This window comes from Rhea pennata, chromosome 3 (genome assembly GCF_028389875.1).
Source record: "Rhea pennata isolate bPtePen1 chromosome 3, bPtePen1.pri, whole genome shotgun sequence".
NCBI classification, from domain to species: domain Eukaryota; kingdom Metazoa; phylum Chordata; class Aves; order Rheiformes; family Rheidae; genus Rhea; species Rhea pennata.
This window is the reverse complement of record NC_084665.1, coordinates 116,196,791-116,215,252: the sequence shown is the minus strand read 5'-3', so window position 1 is coordinate 116,215,252 and position 18,462 is coordinate 116,196,791. Positions and strand designations below refer to the sequence as shown.

The window sequence follows — 18,462 nt, the reverse complement described above, 5'->3', positions numbered from 1 at the left end:
AATTTTAGTTCTTGATAGTATTCTCATTTACATATATTGTACTTTCTGAGAAATATTTTGTTTGGGGAAATTAGCAGGCTTTTGTGAAGATTGTATACAGAGAGGTGACAATGCCAGAGAAGAAGCTGATGTGAAAATCAAGCATTATGTACTCGCTGCAGTGGTATGATTGTATATAACAAGCTCTTTAGAAATCCCAAAGTATATGATGAGAACAGAAAGAATTATTGAGTAGTTAATCATTGCGAAGAGTGAATGAGGCAGTGATTCTATAGCTAAGGTTGCAGAGGAAGACTCATAGAATCATTTAGAAATGTGGAAAAACAGACTGAACTTACTCTTCTCTACAGTAGGTATATGCAGCCTATATTCCTAGAAAGAATAATTCGTAGTCTATATTCCATAGAAAGAATGATTTAAATATGTTGCGGGAGGATGTAGTCACAAGTCAATGGCTTTTATTACTACTAAAGACTAAGGGAAAGCTGAATCAATAGACACCTGTAGTAATATTATGTTTATTAGAGCTTAGCATTTATTGAAAATATTTGTTTGTGTAGCCTGTTGTTATGTAGTCTTATGCTTTCAATATGAAGTTGAAAGTAATTGCAAGTAAGCATAAAATTTGTAGATTAGCACACAGCTTAAAGTGATTTATTAAGTATGTGCTGTGCATGACTATTATATTTAAGCTAAACTATATAATGCAGTGTTTGACCATTACTGTTATAATTGCAGCCAAGAGGCAGCAAAAAGCATGGTGCATCATTTATCATCACTAGAGCAATTACAGGTAAATATGACTGTTTTTTATGTTTATAAAAATGATGTGTGGGTTGCTTGTTAAAAAAACCACTTTCTGCTCTGTGAAGTGGCTAGTGTAATGGAAATAGAGCACAGAAAGCCTTAGCTAAGGATTTTCAGAAAGATTTTTTCTGATTGTCAATACTGTTAAGTTATTTTAATTTTTGTGTGCTTTGTTGCCTCCACTAACGTGTGAGGGGCAGACTAATAAAATATACATCTCAGAAGTTTGGAAGCTCTGTTTTGCAAAATGTTGTTGAGATTTTTTTCTTTCATTTTTAGCTTTTTTGTTTATATCTTTATGAGCCCTCATCAAAAAAAATCCCAAATAACAAACTAAATTCTGTAAGGAAGCTTTACATCATGATCTGATTGTGTTAACATTCAGCACTTGATTTATACAGTAACTGAATTGGATTTTCATCCCTTGGGCATTTCTCCTAGAATTTCCAGAGATGTACAGAGACTTTTGATCTGCTATATCTATTTACTTTAGTAATATAAGGATTCTTTCGCCCCAAAAGGTGTGTTTTTTGTTGTCATTTTTGTTCTGTTTTTTTTCCCTTCTCTTTTAAAGTATTTCTTTCTTTCCAGAGAATTTCTGGATTTCTGTGTGTGGTAAGCTGGACTGTCTTTACTATCTTTAAACTGCCAAAGATGTAATTCTTTTCTCTTTCTTCCCCCCCCCCCCCTTTTTTTTTTTTGTAGGCCCTGCATTATTTTTGCTTCGATATATCTGGTACAGGTAGGTTTGAGGAAAATAATGCTTAGTATTTTCATTTGGGAATACTTTTGTACCTTTTTGGTTTAATTGGAAAGTTATTTTTAGTGGCAGTAAAACTGAACACAGCCTAAAATATTGTCTGAATGATGCTTAGAATATGTATCTGTCCTCTTGAATTTGAGTTGTAACCATTTGGGTCACATTTAAAGCCTCTCCTGAAAAGAATCCAGATATATAGTGGTTTCATTCTTATCTTTTGTCGGTAGCCAAAATAAACTTATATTTGGAGCCTCATATTTCCCAAAATACTTATTATTCCTCTCTCCCCCCCCCCCCCCCCCCCAGAGACATAGCACATGAAGCTGTTTATCTATTTGAGTGGCAAATGGCATACCCATCATGTCTGACATCATTAGAGTGTTTGCTTCCGTTTAGGTTATAATGTTATAATTTGATTATTGTTTTTTAATTTAGATTGTTACTGTTTGTTTTGGCAGTTGACACTATCATACAAAAAGGTTGATAACACCTTGAGCAACAGGCTTAAAGAGCTATACCATTTATAGTTTTAACTTCTGTTTCAGAAGTCACTTAAACAATTTTTAGAAACATATTGGAGGATATATATAATGTTCTTGCAGAATTCCTATCTGTGGTTGTACAACTCTTTTGATACCCTTAGCATGGCTGAAGATACAAGTTTTTCCTTTTTTGAGGTATATTGTTGTTGGTTTCTTGGGAAACAATCTTACAGTCTAAGTCAGCAGCTATCGTTCTCTTCCAGGCAACAGCAGCCTCCCCTTCCCTTCTCCCTACCCTCCCTTTGCTGATATTCCACTTTATTTTGTGTTTTTGTTCTGAGGTTTCTGTTTTGATTAATGTGTTTCATGGAGTCGTACAAGTCTGTCCACAAGGATTCACTTGCAGATGGAAGGAGTTCATTTCATTTTCTTTGTTTTTCTTTTTTTTTTTTTTTTTTTTTTTTTTTTAAGGAAAAAAAAAATCCCCAGTAGTTGCATTGGAGACCTGATTTTTTTTAAAGAAGTTTTTGTAATTAATTCTGTGTGCCATTTTGTAAATAAAAAATAGTTCAGTTTGCGAGGGAATCCAGGAGTTGCCAAATCCAACTTTCTGTGAAAACCAAGGCAAACACAGAATTCAGGCCAGATTGGTCAGGGCTCTCTCCATCTGGGCCTTGCAAACCTTCAGAGGTGAAGATTCCACGGCCTCTTTGGGCAGTATTTTAGTGTTTGACTGTCCTCTTGACGAGGAATTATTTTCCCTTGGAAAACCACTGCTCTGTTTTCATGCACCTCAGCGACTCCCATCTTCTTGGTAGCCTCCTCCTAGGTATCAAAGGGCTGCTGTTAGGTCCCTCTGAAGCTATCTCTTTCTTTGGACTAAACAAACGTAGCTCCCTTGGCTCTTTCTCGTAAGGCAAGTGCAACAGTTCTCTAACAGTCTTGGTGGCTCTCCATTTTATCAGTGTCTGTTTTATAGTATGAGGACCTGAAACTGAGTGCAGACCAGAGCCTAAAAACTGAGTAAGTGATCATTTATCTGCTATGATCTAACAATGATTCCATTACTGCAGAACGGAATGCTGTTAGCCTTCGTTGTTGCCAGGGTGTACTACTGCCTCATGTTTAGTTTGCTACAACCTCACAGCTGGCTGTTGTTTGCCTTTGAAATGAAGTCACTCGAGATGTATATCTAACTTGCTGCTTTTTTGTTAGGTGTACCTTCTAAATCAGTGTAACATTTTTATTTCAGCCCTGCAAAGTTTACCCTGCCAACTGGACTGGTTCGTCTAGTTAATAAGCAGATCAGCTGGCATCTAGTACTTGCCAGGTAACTTGTATACTTGCACTTCACCATTTTGGACAGAAGAGATTTCTACATAGTGAATATGTTAAAGTGTGTGGATGTTTTGTTGTTAGTAATGGTGATGTTTCTTTTCTTTCTTTTTTTTTTTTTTTTTTTTTTTTTTTTTGTAACAAGAAAATATGCAAGCTTATGTAGTCTGTAATCTGCTTATTATGTTTAATTAGATAGAATCAGTAGTTCAGCAAGATTTCTATATTGCTGAAGGAGATGATAATTCTTTGAAGGAGGCAATGGTCTTCAATATTGAAACTGCCATGTTGTGCAGTATTATATGTTAGGTACAAAGCAGAGCAGACCTCCTAAGAAGATCACCTGACTTCCTGAAGTATGATAGTTTTTTATTGCACAGTAAAACAATACACAGTTTCAAATATTACTGGCCTAAAATTATGCTTGTGCAGTATCTGATTCTGACCTTTTATGTAACAAGATTTTAGACAATGTTTCTGTTTTCTTAGTGCTGCTACAAAAGAGTCAGGGTGATACATATGTTTATGACATGAAGAGAAATATAATATTTTTGCATAAAAATTCGTATTTCACAGCTTATTTTGATTTGTGAAAGAGAACTTGAGTTTATCCTTAAAGAAAAGTGCCTGGCGCTCTGATCCACAATCTACAAGAGTGCTTTTCAGTTGAACTTTCACATCTCTATTTTTTTCTCTTTCAGCAATGGTAAATTGTTGGCAGTTGTTCAAGACCAATGTGTAGAAATCAGGTAACTTAATATTGTCTATCACTTGACAGCCACAGTTGTAGAATTTTGAGAAAGTATTTCTGGTGTTCTACTAGCCATACATCAAAGATATTTCTATTTTTTTTTAGAATGTTATGTACATTCTGCAAGTGATGTATGGAATAATCATCATTTATTATAACTCAGATGTCTTTGATTTCTTCTTAATTCTTGGCCTTCTTCTTCCCCTCCTCTTCTTCTCCTCCCCTCCAAAAAAAACTTATTTCATTTTATAAAATACAGAAGAGGAAAAGGTCAAATTGCTTTAAAACGCTAAACTGAATTCATGGTCTTTCTAACCTTTGCTATTCCATTCCCCTTTAAAATCCTTATGGGAGAATACAAATGAAGTGAGACAAGAAGCTATTATTCTACTGCTCTGCAGAACAGCTGGCACGGGTGTAATGCTTCACCTGATTTTACAAATAATGTGAATTGCCATAAAGACTTGTACTTTTCTTTTCTCCTCCACCGTCTAATAACAAGCCCTCCTTTACTAGTTCAAGAACACGTTTAGCTGTACAGCAGATCTTGATTGAGTGTGTTTACTTGCTTCACAAAAATCCATTTGCTAGAAGGTCAGACCTTCTATTTATATGTAAAAGAAGCAAGTATATGAAAATTGTTCAACCAGGAGTAATGTGAACACTGTAAATGTCAGCTAATAGGCTATAAAATAAATTTTGTTTTCCAGCTGTATAAATATAACTATTCTTGCATTATTGTTAAAATAGTAACTCAGAGAATTTTTTTTCTTTTTAAAGTTACCTACTGAAGTACTGGAATGCTGCTGTATTGTTTTGAACAGCATTACTACTAAATGTGGGATGGTGTTATTAATATGCTGGGAGGAGAGTTCTTAAGGTACTGCTAGTTATACTAGCTGCCGAAGGGTGAAGGCTACTATTTCCCTTTTTGAATAAGTAGTTAAATACATGCAAATCTTTGAACTGTGCACTTGGAATATTTTTATAGTATTTTATTTATTCTTCAGAATTTAACAGTGCTTTTCTGAGTAACTGAGTTTTTTCTGCAGGTCTGCAAAAGATGACTTTGGATCCATTGTTGGAAAATGTCAAGGTATGCAGTATGGTAACCTCTACAACTTAGTTTCTTCATTGTTTATTATTCATGTATTGCTAAACATTGTTCTTTCCTTACCCTTTAAGATAACTTTCTGACTTCTTAAAAGCATTGGGAGAATCTATTAATTTGTTTTTAAGAAGTTCCATTTTTCCTTACCTTTTCTTTTTTTTTGGTAGTAGACCTTGACCTACCCAAGTATACCTTGAATCTGAAGTGAAATGATTGGTTTGGGTGCCATATTGAATGTTGGTGCCCAACTGTGCTCACAAGCTATGTTTGTACAGTATTTAATTGTACTTTCATTAATGTTAAAATGAAGATAGGCATGCTACAGTTCTTGATGTAGTTGTTTTTTTTTTTTTTTTCTTTCTGTTTCTTCCTCTTTTGATCAATGCCTCTTCATGTGCTGGATGTAACTTTGTAAAGCAGGTAGATGAATGTGGGTCTATCAGGAAAATGAATGTCAGTAGGCTGGAGGTTCACTTTTAAAAAGTTAATTTAAAGCTCATTTGAATTGTTATGCATTATTTTTAATTATTCTCTGTAAATCCTTTGGAAATCTGAAAAAGGGAGCTTATTGCAACAGTACAATGGGATGACAACAAATGGTATGAAGTTGGTGTGATAGGATAAGGTTCTGTAAAGTTTGTTAGAATAGCTATCAGTGATTTCGTGATGATAATGCATGGTGCCTTGTATGTCCTTTACAGCACTCTTGCCAGCAAGAGAGGTGTAGATCTTTTTTCTTTCTCTGTTGTAATAAGTTGTTTTCTGTTGGTGTACAACTTTGGATCCTGATATGTATGTTGGAATGGGCTGTTTCTAATACCTTGCCAGGTCTTGACTGATTAACTAGACTAAACTCTTATTTCCAGGAGGCAGGATGTTCATTTTTTTAAAGATTATAGATAATAAAGAATTGCAATAACTTTGTCTTTTAAACAAAGAAAGCTTTTACTAGAAATCAAATTTATAGTTACAAAAATGCCTTATCTATGTTCTCTTATTTCTTGCTTTGTTTGAAAAGGGGGAAAAGTTTACAAGTGGTGAAATGTTTTTAAAAAGGGTATGCAAAGGAATATACTAACAATGTAAAGATATCTGATTGTTGGAAAGTCAGTGGATGATTGGAGGTCATGATGTGTTCTGTTGCCATTCGTTTTGTCATGATTCAGATTGTGGCCATTAATAGGTGAAACCAGTTAATACATGTTAGGGTTAGCAGAAAACTGTTTCTTTTCTTTCTCTTTTTCTTTTTTTTTTTTTTAAGAACTTTTTTTCCTTTTTCATAGTACCAAAAGATCCTAACCCGCAGTGGAGGCGTGTGACGTGGAGTCATGATTGTACATTACTTGCTTATGCTGAAAGCACTGGAACAGTGAGAATGTTTGACCTAATGGGTAGTGAGCTTCTGGTCATTTCACCAGTAAGTATTATCTCTGAATAAATCTAAATCTAGTAAAACTCGTTGTAAGGAGAAATGGTAATCACTCCAAAAATTTTTTTTTCTTTTTTTATCATGGCATACTTTGGTAGAAAGCCTTACAATATGAATAATAATCAGAAATATATTATAAAGTGTTTATCGTGTAATGGGTATATTATAGTTAATTAAACTCGGATCATGCATAGCATGCACAAAGCATATCGTTTTGGTATTATACCTAGTCAGAATCTTCATTCCTGTTTTTCTTCAAAACCATGGCAGATCTTCTGGTACATACTGAAATTACAGTATCATCTTAGAATCATACTTAGAATGTGTGCAAGTGATTGCAGTGACATCTCAGCTTTCCCAATATTCCTTCATGGAAGTTTTGACCTATCATTATGCAGTTTGTATTTTGCAGACTTCTTTTGTATGAGGAAAATATAACTGCTGCTGGCTTGCCCAGCAGAATATACTTCATTTTACATATTCCATGATTGCGTTAAGCTAATTTGGGGGATTTTCAAAGTATGTTTCTGTAGTGTATTGTTAGCATACTTTGTATTAATAAGACTTCTTTAAAATCAAGGTCAAAGGATATGTGTTCTCTTTGTAGTAAAATCTATGAACAACCTCTTCTGTTGACTTTTTTAATATACTTGTCATAGAATATAGTAAATTTGAATTGTAATGCTTTCAATAACTGAAGCACTTTTCTCCTCCTCTCCTCTGCCCTACTTTTAATGTCTGATTTTTGTGTAAAGACAACAGGTTTTCCAGGAGATCTTAGTTATGCTATTGCTGGATTAATCTTCTTAGAGTACAAAGCAAGTGCACAATGGTCAGCTGAACTACTTGTCATTAATTATCGTGGAGAACTGAGAAGTTACCTTGTAAGGTAACTAATTCTGAGAAGGTACCACAATTTTTAAAATAACTTTCCACTATTTAAAAATATAAATCTGAAATAACATGTATTTTTTTCCCCTTATACATAGTGTTGGAACGAATCAAAGCTTCCAAGAAAGTCATAGTTTCAGCTTTATCAGCCATTATGCCCATGGAGTAACTACTGTTGTTTATCATCCTGGTCACAGGCAAGTGTTCTGTTTGGTACCTGCAATAATATGGAAATAATGAATAATAATGGCAAAATAGACATTGAAGAGTGTTGCACATGTTAAAGAAGAGGAGGAAAAAATATCTATTACTGATATTTAGTGACTGAGCAATAACAAGTCATGTATCACTTGCTTTTGAAAGAGGTCCTAGCTGGCAATGTCATTTTACTACTGGACTAATGATGTGTAAAGATGCTGAATAAAATACAGTTTTTTGAATGACAAAGTTGGGATGGCCACAGACATAACAAATGCATCTCATGTGTTTATGAACTTCAGAATAACTGTCTATAGACATCTGTATTTCATGATTAGTGCATAATGTATTTATTAAATTAATATTAAAAAACCTACAAGGGCCTTTGCACTACAATTACATTTCTAAAGGCAGTAAAAACTATTAAGTGATATTTTACGTGAACTTTCAGAGATTTTTCGTAATAAAAGATTTTTTGGGCCTCAAACTAATAATAATTATCATCAAATATAGCCCTTAACTCTAAAAATAAAAAAATCAGGATGTATCCTTTGCTCTGTGAGTACTATGCAAAATCAGGATTTTTAGAATGTTAGAACTGGTTTCAGAAGATATTTGTCAATTTGATGGAGGGGAAGGCTGGGGCATATGTTTTTTGGTGTGTGTGTGTGTGTGGCACAGATACCAGACATGAAAGGTGAACTAATTGGTTGCCTGCATTTTAACTGGATTTAATTGGAATAGTTGCTGGTGTGCAAGAATTTCTATTAAAAAATATATCTGCTTGCTATACGTTTTCAATACGTGTGTTTCACTGCTGGGGGGAGATAGACAAGCTTATTTCTCTATTTCTCTTCAACGATGAGAACTCAATTTCTTTTTAGGTATTTCTATTAGAAATACGAAGACTGAATTTGTCAACATTATTATAATTGCTGAATTTTTAAAACTGAAATTAGGCTTGGCTACAGAGTACTAAAGGAAACCTACTGTTAGAAACTTGTTCTCATATTCGAACGTTAAGTGAGCTGTCCTATCTATCTTAAGAAAAATTCATTATTAATGAGAACTAATGTTCTTCTAGCTTGTTACTTGAGAGATCAATTCTGAACATGGTTTCTTTTTTCTATCTTGTTCATATTTAACAATTCCACACAATTCATATTCATTATCTAAATCTATAGTTTCAGGGTCAGGATTATGAAGTTCTGGCAGAGTTACCTCAATAGGCAACAGAACTTATTCATTCTTTCCTTTGATCAGAGATTCTTTCCTTTGTTATTATTCTGATAACACGTGGATGTGCTTGTTTTTTTGGAGGGGGAGTTTGTAGGTGAATGATATCATCTGCTCTAACAATTTGACGTTTCTGAACACATAAACAGGAAAACAAATAGAAAATCAACTGGCATAGTTGCCAACTGAATAGTCGAGATATTGCTTGGTGTATACAAATGACAAAATCTTGCCATAGCATTTTTTAAGAAGAAAAAAAAAAAAAAAACGAAATTTTGTGTTTTCTCATTCTTCTCTTCCCTCTTGAGAAGTAATTATTTTGGTTTTCCTACTATTCTTTTGTGACCTTAGTCTTACATATTTAAATTTGATGCTAGTGTAAAGTAAAAGAGCAGGAGGCAATTTTATTTTTATGCTTAGAATATTTTAATCAAAATATTAGTAATTAAAGTCAACTTTATGAAAGCTTATGATTGACAGATTTCTTATTTTATGCATATTTCTAATTTTATATGGAGAGAACTACTCTTTTCTTGCATGAAAATGTGATTGTATCTGCTAAGTAGTAAGTTTCTGGAAAGTTTGTGGAACACTCATTCAGAAACTCTTTTGTCGTTAAAAACAAATATTATGGCTGATTCCATGGAAATACAGATATTCAGAGGAATTACACGTGATGCACATAGTATCTTCTGTTATGGCTATTCAGTAGAATGGCTCAGTAGAACTAAAAAAATTGATATCAGAAAGATTTCAGTGGAAAGCAGAAAGAAATGATACATTGCTGCTCATGTAGGCAAATCCTTTTTTCTTCTGGATTTTGAATTTTTCTATGTTAGAAAACTTCAACCAGAGACTCTGCTCCTCAGTTTAGAGTTCTGTGATGTCAAATACCGAAGCTAAACTGTTCTTCTATCAAAAAAAAAAAAAAAAAAAAAACACACTTTGAGAAAGGCAATTTTCTTAAATTGTGCAATAAATAAAATTGTAGGTATATGTGAACAGATCACACTATTGAAAATGAAATCTTTGATCATTTACCTTACACATGCAACTTGGTCACTTTGTGATTTCTTGTATTTTACTTATAGATGGTGAAGTAATACTTGTCTATCTCTATTGCTTGTAAGAACTGAGTTACTGCTCTCTATGTAGCTATGTAATTGCTTATTTCTTACTAAACTGCAGTAAAATAGCACTCAAGAACCTATACTTTTAAAATAATTTGGGGAAAAGCATAAGTTTTGAGTTTTACTGCTGCTGAAAAGATGTCTGTGTTAGTGTTACCATGTGATCATTCTTCATATTTAATGGAATTTAGGGTGCACTTTAGTCGACAAAATGTAAGTTTCTGCTTCAGGGTGAGTTGATGGCAATCCAGCTCTCTGAAGACTCTAGTGCAAAGTTTGATAGCTTTCTGATTTGGTGTATCTTAGACTGGAGCTGAATCAGATTGATCTGCAGTTTTTGCAGATGTCCAGTATTACAGCCTAAAATGTAATAGCTATGGTAGATAAGGGTTTTGGGTTCAGTTTGAATTTGCTTGTCATTGTGGCAAAATTGATGACAGAAGAATTGCATGAAAGTGTCTCAAGTTCTGCTTGAAAGCTTATGTTGAACTTGCTTCCCTTGAGACCAGTATATATTTGTTATCTTCAGCATAAATTTAAGGAAATCTCTGAAAATGGGAGAATATGCCCTGCAAAAGGGCTGCCAAGTTTTGATTAACTGGCCCAAGTTACAGAATAACAGAATCATTAAGGTTGGAAGGGACCTTTTGGAGATCCTTCACGTTTTCTCCCTGCCCCCAACCCTGTGCAATGCACAAAGCTGGCGTCTCAGAATCACAGAATGGGTAAGGTGGGAAGGGACCTCTGGAGATCATCTAGTCCAACCTCCCTGCTCAGCAGAGTCACCTACATACAGCATGTTAGACAAGGTTGCATCCAGACGGGCCTTGAAGATCTCCAGAGAAGGAGACTCCACAACCTCTCTGGACAACCTCTTCCAGTGCCCTGTCACTCTCACAGGGAAGAAATCCCCCCTCATGTTCAGGCAGAACTTCCTGTGGTTCAACTTCTGCCCATTGCCTCTTGTCCTGTCACATGGGACAACTGAAAAGAGTTTGTCCCCTTGAGACCTTCCCTTCAGATACTTATAGAGATTGATAAAATCCCCCCCTCAGTCTTCTCTTCCCCAGGCTAAAGAGGCCCAGCTCTCACAGCTGTTCCTCGTAGGGCAGATGCTGCAGTCCTCTGATCGTCTTCGTAGCCCTATGCTGGACTCTCTCCAGTAGCTCCATGTCTCTCATGTACTGGGGAGCCCAGAACTGGACACAGTATTTGAGATGAGGCCTCAGCAGGGCTGAGTAGAGGGGCAGGATCACCTCCCTTGACCTGCTGGCAATACTCTTCCCAATGCACACCAGGAGACCATTGACCTTCCTGGCCACAAGGGCACATTGCTGGCTCCACCAGCACTCCCAGGTCTTTCTCTGCAAAGCTGCTTTCCAGCAGGACCCTGCACTTGCCCTTGCTGAACCTCAGGAGGTTCCTTTCTGCCCAATTCTCCAGCCTGTCCAGGACTCTCTGAATGGCAGCACAGCCCTCAGGTGTATCAGCCACTCCTCCCAGATTGATATCATCCGCAAACTTGCTGAAGAGGCACTCTGTCCCTTCATCCGTGCCGTTGATGAATAAATTCAACAGGATGGGACCCAGTACTGAGTCCTGAGGAACTCCACTAGCCACATGCCTCCAACTAGACTCCACACCACTGATGACAACCCTCTGAGCTCTGCCTTTCAGCCAGTTCTCAGTCCACCTCACTGTCCACTTGTCTAACCCAGGCTTCCTGAGCTTATCTAGGAGGATGTTGTAGGAGACAGTGCTGACACTGTCTTGCTGTGAAATCTTGCTGAAATCAAGGTACACAATGTCTATTGCTCTCCCCTCATCTACCCAGCCAGTCATTCTATCATAGAAGGCTATCAGATTGGTTAAGCAGGATTTCCCCTTGGTCAATCCATGGGTTATGTCCTGTCAAATTTTGAATATCTTAAAGGATAGAGAGTCAGGACAACTTGTTCCAGTGTTCAGTCATCTGCAGTAAACAAACAAAAAACCAAAGTCTTTTGTTTAGATTGTGCCTATTGCATCATGTCCTGTCACTGAGCACCACTGGAAGGAGCCTGGCTGGCTCTGTCTTCTTAACCTTCTTCCCCTACCTGAATCAGATATCGATACACATTAAGATCTCCTCTGAGCCTTCTCTTCTCCAGGCTAAACAATGTCATTTCCCTCAGCACCTCCTTGTATGACAGATGCTCCAATCCCTTTGACAACCTTATGGCCTTTGGCTTGACTTACTACAGTATGCCCAAGTCTCCTATATATCTGGTATGGTATGTTCTTCCTCAGACTGAGACTAACTCTGTTTCATTTACTTTTTTTTAAAAAAGTAAACAGAAAAAAAAAATCTGGTGTTGCTATTCCCAGGCTGTTTTGGGGATGTTCCCATCAACTGTTGTTGTTTTGGGGTCATCTTCAGTCCAGTCTGGAAAAAATAATTGATAAACAAGACCAGATCTTTGCTGAGGTTCTCAGGAGTACCATTCACTTTCTTTTGATACTGGATATGCTATTCATCTTAATAGTTCATGCCTTTGCTGTTGCATTTTGCTTTCTGTGAAAAGCCTTTTAAAATTTTTAAGCCTTTTAAAAAGTACGTGCTGCCATAATGTTTTTCTTTATGTGTTTGTTTGTTTTGTTTTTTGGCTTGAGGTTGAGCTTTGTGTGTGTCTTAACTGATACAATATCTTAATTCCAGCTATTACTGAGTTTCATTTATCCTAAAAGATACTTCTGAATTCTGAATCTATTGCATAGTATGTGACAGCTTTTCCAAAATTTCTGTGAAAAGATTTATCTTGATGGAATTTGAGAGCTAGTTCAGGCAGTTTTAGAGCTGCTGCTGTCACTGCTATTGACAATTCTTTTGCTCTTTATGTTGCTGTTTGTCTCTTAGTCACCTCTGGCACAGTACGGTCAACTGTAATTGAATTTTTGTCACTGCTGTTGAAATTTTAATTTGATGATGTGTTCCATTGAAAGTTGGAGCTAATGAAAGAAATTGATATTCCTATGGATGGACAAAACTGCAGATAAATTAATGTTCCAGAGAGTTATACCTGCTGCCTTTTGATCGCTGGGAGTAGATAGCGATGCTGTCATGAGTTGCTGTTGATTTTTTTTGTTCGTTTGTTTTTAATATGTATTTTGTTGTGGCACCACTAATCTGCTAATACTTGGTCAGACTGTGAAAGAGAGTCATGTGAAAATTGGTTTCTATCTTGAAAAAGTTAGAAAATTCATCACTGTGTAGCATTGATCTAGCCAACATCTTTCAGAGTATTAAGCGGTGTGCTACAAATTCTGATCAGATGTGAACACACAAATGAGCTTATGCCCGTTTTAGCTAATAGAGAATAAACTGCATCATACACAGTGGGGTAGATAGGTTTTAGACAAAATACTTAGCAAAGCTGCTAAAACATGGGGTTTCATGTGATGTGCTAGATTCCTGCTAGAAGTTTTTCTTTTGTAGAGATATAAGATGCAAGTTACTTGAAAATTTATTTCCTTTTTTTTTTTAATTTTATTTTTTAACTGACATTCCTCAGAACAGTTCTGCAGCATGTCTGAAGACTGTTTCATCGGAGTTGGGCAGTTCTTGTATTTCTTTGATCAGTGGCAGTGTATTAAGCTTCAGTGATAGAATGATCAAAGGCTTGGGAAGGAAGCGGAAGGGAAATGTAAGAATATGTACACAAACAAATTGGACTGATAACTTCATGATGTTAAATCTGAAAATTCCTCTTATTCCAACTGCCTGCAGAAAAATTGATATTAAAATATCAATTATATCATAGTTATTGTAGCTGTTGCTCATTGACTGTACTTTCTGTATTACTGATATTTACCTTGTCCCTGAAGAACTGATGTTCCTCCCTCCAAGCCTTCCTAAGTTTAAGTCACTTTCTTCTTGAAACAGAAACAAATTGTTCAAATAATTTCTAGTATCTGTTGATGTCAGAGTTGATGGAATTAAACTTGCTACATTGTCTTTGATTTGACTGCTTAGGGGTAGGAAGACTGGCTGCTTCTGACTTTTCTAGCTCATTGAGTAGGAGAATGCTTAAATTCTCAGTCTTAAGTGGCTGCTTTTCTATGATTATTATGATTATTTGTTTATTTTTACCAACTCATTATTCTTTGTGGGTCCTGAAATTAAAGGCATTCTCTAGGAATGGAGAATGGAGCTCTTGCTTAGTATGGCACGTACAACAAAACACCCTTATTAGTATTTAAGTTTAAAATGACATCTCAGTAAGTGCCCCTGAATTCCTGTCCAAATAATTTTCTGAGAATTGGCCAGAACAAATAGCCGGTATGAAAAATAGACAATTAATGTTGATTAGAAAGTATTGAAATAATGTAGAGTGAATTTATGTGAAAATTTTTCACATAAAGGCTTAGTACAACCCTATGTTTGTTATTGAGAAATGGAATATATAATCTAGAAATTTTTTTTGTATTTTAACACTGCGGTTGCAGTGTTCATTTGGGACTCTTCTGTTGCTCTTATTTAGTACTTGTTAAACAGAAATTTCATCTGTGGTCCAGACAATACTGAAATACAATTTTCTGTTACTTTGATATCTACTCTGGAGTTCTGTCACCGATTGTCTAATATAATATTAATAGCTGACTGTAGTTATCTTCACTAGTTGATCTTCACAACACAATTGCTTTTGCTAATATCTACTAGAAAGCTGTAGGTGCATTATTTTGCTATTTTTTTCCTATATGCTGTTGCTGTAAAGAACATATGATGCTAATTATTCAAGAAGTATATTTGCTTCTACATGCTATTCACAATGTTTATCAGAATTTGAAGGAGTCTTCATCCACATCCACAGATGTTTATTATAGATTTCCTTGAGTCTGATAGAAATTAGATTGTTCCATAAATGTTTGCATAGTTTCTTCTTGTCTTGCTACAAGAAGAAAATAGCATGTTATGAATGCTCAGTTAGAGAAGCTTTACATATGACTATTCTACAGTTAAACAGGACATTCTTAAGGCAGAAATGATTAGCACAGCGAGAGTATGCCATACCCACTGTTTAATATAAGAATACTGCAAAAATTTGCATTTTCCTATTAGTTATGATGGAGACAGTCTCCTATTGCTACTTTTTTAAAAATAAAATAGTGACAGTGAGTTAGGTAGAGATGGCAAAACAGAACTTGTTACACTATGTGAAAACAAACTGAAAATTTTAACAGACCATAAACATCTGTGGTAGAAGTCATCTTCATGTATGACTCCAGACTCCCCCTCTAGTCACGGGAGTTTGGGATTTCTGAGGGCCACCATCAGCAGTAAAAACTGAGAGAAGGAAAGCATTCAGTACCTCTACCTTTTTGGTGTCCTTTGCCACCTGGGCCCCTGCCACATATAGCAGTGAGCTCATGTTTTCCCTAGCTTTCCTCTGGCTGTATATGCGCTTGTAGAAGCCTTTCTTATTGCCATTCCTGTCCTCTTGCCAGTTTCAACACAAGGTGGGCTTTAGCTCTCCTAATCCCATCCCTGAATGCTCGGACTGTGACTCTATATGTTTCTTCTGTGTCATCTGTTTCTACTTCTACCTCCTTTATGCTTCCTGCTTATATTTGAGTTTTGTCAGGAGCTTCTCATTCATTCATGCAGGCCTCCTGCTGCCTTTGCTTGATTTCCTACTCATTAGGATGGACCAGTCTTGAGCTTGGAGAAGAATATCCTTGGATATCAGCCAGTCTCTCTTCCCTCTTCAGGGATATATCCCATAGGAGTCTTCCAAGTCTGAACAGGCCCAAATCTGCTTTCCTGAAGTTTAGGGTTGTGATCCTGCTTTTTTGCCCTGCTGCCCCTTTACAGGATCCTAAATTCTACAATATTGTGGTTACTACAGCCAATGACAATGTTCTGATCTGATGCTATAAGAAGTGAAAACAAACTTTTAAACCATAAATTTTATGTACAAATAGTCTTTAAGTGAATTCCTTTATTTGAAAGGCCTGAGCCTGCTTTGTAATGCCTGCTTTTATTAATATTACTATCAAATTTAATAGAACTAAAATTTGGGGATTTAAATCTTGTAGATTATAGAGCAGCTTTGATAATTGTCATCTTCCCTTTCCTCCAGAGAATGGTTGGCTAAAGAAGAAAATAAAACTGTGAGTAAGAAAGTTCAGTCGTAGATAGAGGATAAAGAAACCCCACAAAAGCTTGTAACTTCTCTGTTAATGGATATTTTTTAAAGAACGTAAATAGACATACTTCCAGAACTGTGCAAAAGATCACGCTAAGTGTTTATAAATAGGTAGTTTTTCTTTTTTGTTTGCCTCAGATAGTAGCTGCTATTTAAAAACAAGGTAACAGCAAAAAACCTATAACAAAATACAATCCCTCCAAACTGGCATGTTTTAAACTGAGTACTGAATACTTACTACTATAACAAAACTATTTTGAGACCTTCTAGTCAATTCAGGCTTTTTGCAGTAAAAAGAGAGCCATAGGACTTTAATGTTTTACTAAAAAAATTGTTGTTATATTTGGACTTTGGTTAACACTTATTTAAAAAATGCCCACAAACCAACAAGTATATTAGTTATAGTTCATTAGAAATATTAACTTCATATTGTTTGTGGCCGTTAAATCAGTACCGGTGCTGTGGAGGTTATGGCATGAGGAGAGTTACTTAGACTGGGAGACTAGTCAGTCATTAAAAAAATACAGAAGGCTCTTTCACTGCTACATCAGATATTATTCCGTTATCTGAGTAGCTGAAATTGGTTAAGATGTTGCTGTACAATAATGTTTTTAAGTTACAGTGAACATTCCTCTGAGAGTACCAAGTGTGTAGATCAACATGATTTCCTGTAGTAAAGCTAATGTTCATTGTATAGGTAGAGGGTGTTCTCCTTCGGATACACTAAGGAAAAATTCTATCGATTTTCCTACAGTTGGCTTTTGTAGGAAATGTATGTTTCGAGATATACTCAACAGCTCTATGAGCTTCAGCCACTAGGTGGTAGAATATTTCAAGAGTAACACAATTTTTGAAGACCTGACTGAACAATATTTTTCTGGCTGAACTTTTGCCTTTTTCTATTTGTGCCTTTTCTGCAGATACTTTACTTTTTGATAGGTTGTTCAGTTAAATACCGTTTCCAAACATATTTAGGCTTCTGTTCTCTAAGTCTTTGTCAAAGTAATCATCAATTAAATATAAAACTCCTTGTTAATAATATCAGCATATTTCAGGGAAAAAAATATTTTGATACATTACAGTAACAGTGAGGTTGTGTCTCAGAGTTTTTAGAGTATTATCTGGTGTGTATAATGAAAAATACTACCAGATAGAGTGTGCATGCCATGATGTTAGTGTGACTTTAAAAAAACAAAATTGTCTTTACATGTTTGACTCTTTTTATAAAAGAGAAATAGTTTCTTTTACTGTTTTTTAACTTTGTGTTCCGTTACCAATAAATAAAATCCTAACACTTCAACAGAGTGGCCAAAGCTCTTCAAAACCTTAAATTATTTGCCATCATTCTTTGAGGGTAGTGGAGAATCTCAAATTTGTAGCCAAATCTTGTTTTAAATCTTGGGAATCATTGGGAACTGTGCCTTATTTGGAAAGCCAGAGATAAGAACTGATGGAGATAAATGCCGCAAATACTACTTGATCAACATTTAAGTCTTTTGACTGTGAATGAGAACAGTGAAGTTCAAAGCGTATTGGGGCTTTTAAGTGTCTTAAAATACTTTTTAACTTTTTGGTTAGTAAAAGCAAAGTTGCTGTTGTTCTGATTTAAGCAAATTTTGAAAAAAAGTGTCTATCATCCTGTAGTATATGAAGCAATCTGCCTTTTGTTTATCTTGCAGACTTTTGCTTGTAGGAGGCTGTGAAACAGATGAAGATGGAGTATCTAAAGCAACTGCTTGTGGGATATCTGCTTGGAGAGTTTTATCAGGTTCTCCCCATTATAAACTGGTCACTAGTTATGAAGATGACGTTAGAACAGTAAGTGTATGTCCTCATTTTGTTGGATGAATATTATTACTTTCATAATTATCTAATTGGAAACAGCATGGATCTCCTTGCAAAACATTGCATTAAAATCTTTCAAATTTTATGAGTTATGATGTGAACTTCTAATAAGGTATCTGTTCTCTCTTAGTATCATTTTTACTTTTTCTGTAGTGATTAGAACTTTTAAGTTGTTGATTGTTATTTGTAGTTTCCAAAAGAAAAAGGTTTGTAGTGTAGAAATACATAAACTGCTCAACTATGTACTGGGATATGTGTCACTTGAGTTTGCTGGTGGAAGTCTAGTTAGTTTTGTCCTTTTA

The 18,462-nt window shown here is 35.5% G+C and overlaps 1 protein-coding gene across 1 annotated transcript in view; it reads left to right on the top strand.

Annotated features, from left to right (window-relative positions):
* Positions 1-18,462, top strand: part of NBAS (NBAS subunit of NRZ tethering complex) — a 180,774-nt gene that overhangs the window by 2,224 nt on the left and 160,088 nt on the right. Inside the window, exons 2-10 of the mRNA XM_062573114.1 lie at positions 739-793; positions 1,513-1,549; positions 3,302-3,379; positions 4,086-4,133; positions 5,188-5,231; positions 6,530-6,663; positions 7,431-7,564; positions 7,665-7,763; positions 17,995-18,133. Of these exons, the coding sequence (XP_062429098.1) occupies positions 739-793; positions 1,513-1,549; positions 3,302-3,379; positions 4,086-4,133; positions 5,188-5,231; positions 6,530-6,663; positions 7,431-7,564; positions 7,665-7,763; positions 17,995-18,133 (768 nt within the window). The remainder of the gene's footprint in view (positions 1-738; positions 794-1,512; positions 1,550-3,301; positions 3,380-4,085; positions 4,134-5,187; positions 5,232-6,529; positions 6,664-7,430; positions 7,565-7,664; positions 7,764-17,994; positions 18,134-18,462) is intronic.